At 37.8% G+C, this 5,271-nt stretch overlaps 1 protein-coding gene across 1 annotated transcript; it reads left to right on the forward strand.

The window, feature by feature from the left end:
- Positions 1-605: 605 nt before the first annotated feature.
- Positions 606-2,491, forward strand: prmt6 (protein arginine methyltransferase 6). The gene has a single exon (XM_079406837.1). It carries the CDS (start codon positions 629-631, stop codon positions 1,694-1,696), a length of 1,068 nt encoding a protein of 355 aa, XP_079262963.1. The 5' UTR covers positions 606-628; the 3' UTR covers positions 1,697-2,491.
- The last annotated feature ends 2,780 nt before the right edge of the window (positions 2,492-5,271 follow it).

A 5,271-nucleotide genomic window follows, 5' to 3' on the forward strand; every position in this document is an offset into this window, starting at 1 on the left:
CTGCCAAACAGGCAGACAGCATAGACACTCACTGTAAAAAAAAAGAGATAATTTATCAGGCTTAATCCACTTATTTGTGTGGGACAGCATGCAGCATTAACTTAAATAACCGCATGGATATATTGTGACAAACAAGTGTTAGTGTTTTGCATATAGGTCTAGAACAGTATCGAATTTGTAATTGTATGAACTTTGTCACTTTAAGTAAATATCAGATATGCTGCCTCCCTCCTCCCTCTCTAAATATTGTTTATAGAAAACAATAATAAACCTATTTAACTCTGACTAACCTAACACCTAAATGAAATTGCTTTCTCGGAATAGTTATAAAGCATTGTGACGTGAGAGTGGTCTCCACCTGTTCTTTTGTGGCGGTTATCACATTTAGCTAAATTCTTTAAGGCAAAAAAAACAATTATAGCAGTTTTAAGTGTTTGATTTTAACAAAACATAAAATACGTTCTAGTTATAGTCAGAATTCCTTGCCGCTCATGGGAAGTGTAGTTCATTTCCGAACGGACTATAGTTCTTTCCGGATATCCCGGGCGTGTTTAAAAACTACATCTCCCATGATGCCTTTCAAATTGCGTTTCGGATACGGAAGCTACTTTGGGAAAATTAAAGACGCATGGCAAACTTGTGGAAAATGTCACAGCACGGTACCAAGAAAAGAAAATTAGACAGGAGTACAGAGGATTACATGTACTTTGACAGCTACTCCGATGTCACCATTCACGAAGAGATGATTGCAGACACAGTACGCACTAACACGTACAGAATGGGCATTTTTAAAAACAGTAAGTCAATAGAAGGGAAAGTGGTGCTAGATGTGGGAGCCGGTACCGGCGTCTTGAGCTTGTTCTGTGCGCAAGCGGGTGCCAGGAAGGTTTATGCAGTCGAAGCGAGCTCGATCGCTGATCAGGCTGTGAGGATTGTAAAACTGAATCAGATGGAGGATACTATCGAAGTCATTAAAGCCACACTAGAGACGATCGAACTGGCCGAGCAAGTGGATGTGATTGTCAGCGAATGGATGGGCTACGCGCTCCTCCACGAATCCATGCTGAACTCAGTGATCTTCGCCAGGGATAAGTGGCTCAAACCCGGTGGCCTTATATTACCGTCCCGGGCGGAGCTTTACATCGCTCCCGTAAACGATCTAGTGGTGGAGGGCAGATTGAATTTCTGGAGCACCGTCAAAGGACAGTACGGCGTGGACATGTCCTGCATGACCGACTTTGCCAGGAAGTGCATCATGAACAAAGACATCACTGTGAATCCGGTGACGGTGGAGGATGTGCTCTCCCACCCGTGCAAGTTTGCCGAGCTGGATTTGAACACGGTCACGCTGGAGCAGCTCAGAGATGTGAGGGGTGTGTTCAGCTGCCGGTGCTTCGGCTCGTCCTCCATCCACGCCTTTTGCGTGTGGTTCACGGTGACTTTCCCCGCTGAGGAGAAGGCCCTGGTGCTCTCCACTTCTCCGTTCAAACCAGAGACGCACTGGAAACAGGCTGTGCTGTATCTGGATGATGCTGTGGACGTGATGCAGGACACTAAAGTCGAGGGGGATATCAGTTTGTATCCCTCCGAGGAGAATTCTAGGCATATATGCATCCGTGTGGACTATGTGATAGGTGAACAGAAAAAGCACTCCAAAATCTTTTCTATTCCTGATCAGTATTTAGAAGTTAAATAGAGATGTGGCCGTTATTTATTTTTTAGTTATTTCCCTAGTCAATTAAAGGAATGCTCATGAAATGTTATCTTCATTTGGAGCCAATCTCATTGTGATGAAATAAAAAAATGAGTCACTGGATGTACAGAATGTTCTATTTTTCCCTAGACTTTCAGTTTATCAATAGGATCTTCTGGGGTTTATGTTGTGTCTTGTTAAAATTATGTGTGATTAGTTCTAAATTATGATAATACATAGTAAGAAGTCTCATAAGCTTTCCTTTTGGATTAGTTTTTGGTTTTTCCCCACTTGGTTTTGTGAAGAATTCACTATGAATTGTTGCTTGGAATTCTATGTTAAGTATCTGCAAAAAAAAGTCAGGTTTAAATTCCTGTCTCTGGACAGCACATGGGCAAAGTAATAAAAAATAAACAGTGATTGCCTAAACTCTGTAATTTCCCTTATTGTGTGAAAAAAAGTGTAAAACTGAGTGTTTATTGGGGATTGAAGAAGAAATCAGTCCACTTTTGGTTGGCCAGAATATCAAGGGACGTCAAGAACAACTGGCTATAATCTAATCACTCACAGTTTCAAGATAAAGTTTAGGAAAATGCAAATGCAAACACTTTCGAAAGTGTTTCTGAAGACATAGCTAATACTATTACAACTTGTTGCATTACAAAAAAAAGTTTCACGTTTATTCCAATATGTTAATTACTGTGTGTTTGTAGTTCTTTGTGAAATTCACGAGAAATGTCTAAGTGAAAATTGTTTCCACACCATTTTTTCAATGTAGACAAATAAAATAATTGATGCTATTGTAAATATATAACCAGCAGTGATTTATTAGCCTTTGAGCCAGATATTAGTTTTAGTCATATTAGCAGGTGACCAAAATAATGTTTAATTGGTTGCACATCATTTGACATGAACAATAAGTTATATGGGAGGCATGTTATTCTATCTATTTGAAAGCTGAGAAGCCCATGGACAGTATTTTGCGTCTTTAACAATACAGCTGATTATTTGCATTTATTACTTGCATTTAGCATTGCTTTTTTCCCTTTTGGAATATACCTGTAACCCATTTTTGGATTGCAAGCTTCTAAATGCTCAGTGCTCAGATTAAAGCATTGTGTTGTAGTTAGAGTAATGGAGAGAGTGTGGAGGCCAGTATGGAGAGTCTGAATGGGGACGTTGTTGGAAGGCCTTTTGCAGGTTGAGAGGCAACAGAGAGGGTAAAACCTAAGGTGTATTCTGTCCACACTTATTTAGTTATAGTGATAAACACTGCTTTTACCAATAGGCAAAAAAGCCAAAAGTTGCCTGAACACATTTCATGAATGCTAGGTCCTAAATGGTGCATATCTTTGTCTCAATCTTGACATAGAAACAAGCTATTTAGAGGCAGGCTATGCAAAGTCATGACTGATTGGAATTGTATATGGCCTGATCAGGTGGACATTTGTGGCCTCGGAATCCATTCAAAGCTAATTTCTCAGTTGTTGTATATATAAACTTAAGCTCAATTACCTATTGACCCAATCATCATTAGTCATTTTATTAGATGTGATTTGGATTATCATTGAATGCAGTTCATTTGTGGGAAGTTACTAATCCCCAGAATCACCAGAAGTGATAAGTACATTCATTTTCTTTGTATTTATGCAAGCTCATGTTATGTCACGATTAATTGGAACGACACGTCATTAACAGGCTTTCAGGGCCGCGCTTGATTTGATATTTTCCATTTAATACGCGTAGATCAAAAAATCTTGCTATTAATATTTGTGTAGACAGTAAGGAGCAAATTAAATCAGGGCTGTGTCTCTGTCTCCTAGACAGCCTCAATGAGTTTTATCCACAAAGGCATATCATTTTATCCAATACATCCCCCTGGTATGCTAATGATGATACTGTAAATAAACCAGGAGAAATCATTTGCCGCCTGCCAGTTACAGTAACCAATATTTTTGATTCGTGAGAAGACAAATTGGCAGCATGTTATTGACAAATCCTAATTTAGAAGACCAGATCCCAAGGCACTGGGCGGATCTTCATGGCCAAGGGACAATTTATCATCATTATCATTAGCAGGCCGGTTTGCTTTCATTAACATACTAAAATAAGCCACAGTGACAGAAGGTCTCTCATGGTGAGATATCTACCCTCGTACAGTCCTTAAAAGGTACTAGATTTAATGAATGGCAGCTAAAAACAAATTTTAATTTTGTTGGGTAATTATGTTTACTGTAGACTTGGAGGCTTTGTGTGTTTTATGTTTGATGAGATCAGTTTTGGAGGAACATCATCTGCTGCTGTGAATATTTCCATGTCAATAAACTTAAGCAGAGGCTAGAGCTTGAATATAAAAAAAATTATGATTATGGTGATCAGTTTTAAATGTGTTGAAAAGTCTCAGGCTTAAAACACATGTGATTAAGGCTTTGTCACATACATTTCACCAGAAGGCTTTATGTACTATTTCAGTCTTAGAAATTCACTATAATGTGACACATTTCCTTTACAGTGCTTGTCATTTTTTAGCAGAGGTTTATGTTTAAATGTCATGTGCTTTGCCTAGAAGTTGAAGACACTGCGAATTTAGAAAGCTGAATGGATAGTTTAGCCTTTCCGAATTAAAATTCTATCATCATTTACTCACCCTTGTGTCATTCTAAACTTGTATGGCCTTTTTTCCTTTTAGTCTTAATAAAACCAAAACTACTCCGATATAAAATTAGTAGATGGATGGATGGATGGATGGATGGATGGATGGATGGATGGATGGATGGATGGATAGATGGATGGATGAATGGGTGCCGTCAGAGTTAAAACAGCTGAAAACATCACAATAATCCACAAGTAATCCACACAAATACAATCCATCAATTAATGTCTTGAGAAATGAAAAGCTATGTGTTTTATTTAAAAAATAAAATAAAAGTAAAAATAAATCCATAATTTAAACTTTAAATCGTTGCATTCTTATCAAAATAACAAACCATAATAACACTTCCTCCACTGAAAAGGTCCATCCCCTGTTGTCAAAATCCACTGAAATATTTGTTTAGAACTGTTTTAGCTTTTAAACATGCCTGATCTGTGCATATTTCTCTCCTGGTTTTGACAAGTCAATTTTTCACTGGAGAAAGCAATGTTACGGATGAAATTGGACGATATTATAAGCGAAAGCAACAGTTTGAGGTCTTGATGGATTTGTTGTACATAAACACATCTTTTTGCTTCATAAGATGTTAACTGATGCTGAAGTTGTGTGGATTACTTGTGGATTATTGTGATGTTTTATCAACTGTTTGGACTCATTCTGACGGCACTCATTCTGTGTAGACGATCCATTTATGAGCGTGATATTATACTAAAATTATTTAAATCTGTTCCAATGAACAAACAAGCTTATCTTGGATGACCTTAGGGTGAGAAATTTTCTTTTTTGTGTGAACTATTACTTTATGGTTTATCTCAATTTGGCCTAATGTAGTCTACATAAAGATTTAAACATTGTCATAAGAGATCACAGATGTCCTGTCAAAGAAATGTTTCTTTTCAAATCTGTTTTGAAGGGTTGACTTTTC

The sequence above is a fragment of the Barbus barbus genome, assembly GCF_936440315.1.
Source record: "Barbus barbus genome assembly, chromosome: 44".
NCBI classification, from domain to species: domain Eukaryota; kingdom Metazoa; phylum Chordata; class Actinopteri; order Cypriniformes; family Cyprinidae; genus Barbus; species Barbus barbus.

Coding starts and splice junctions, on each gene's coding strand:
- prmt6 (XM_079406837.1), top strand. CDS start 629: ATGGCAAACTTGTGGAAAATGTCACAGCACGGTACCAAGAAAAGAAAA.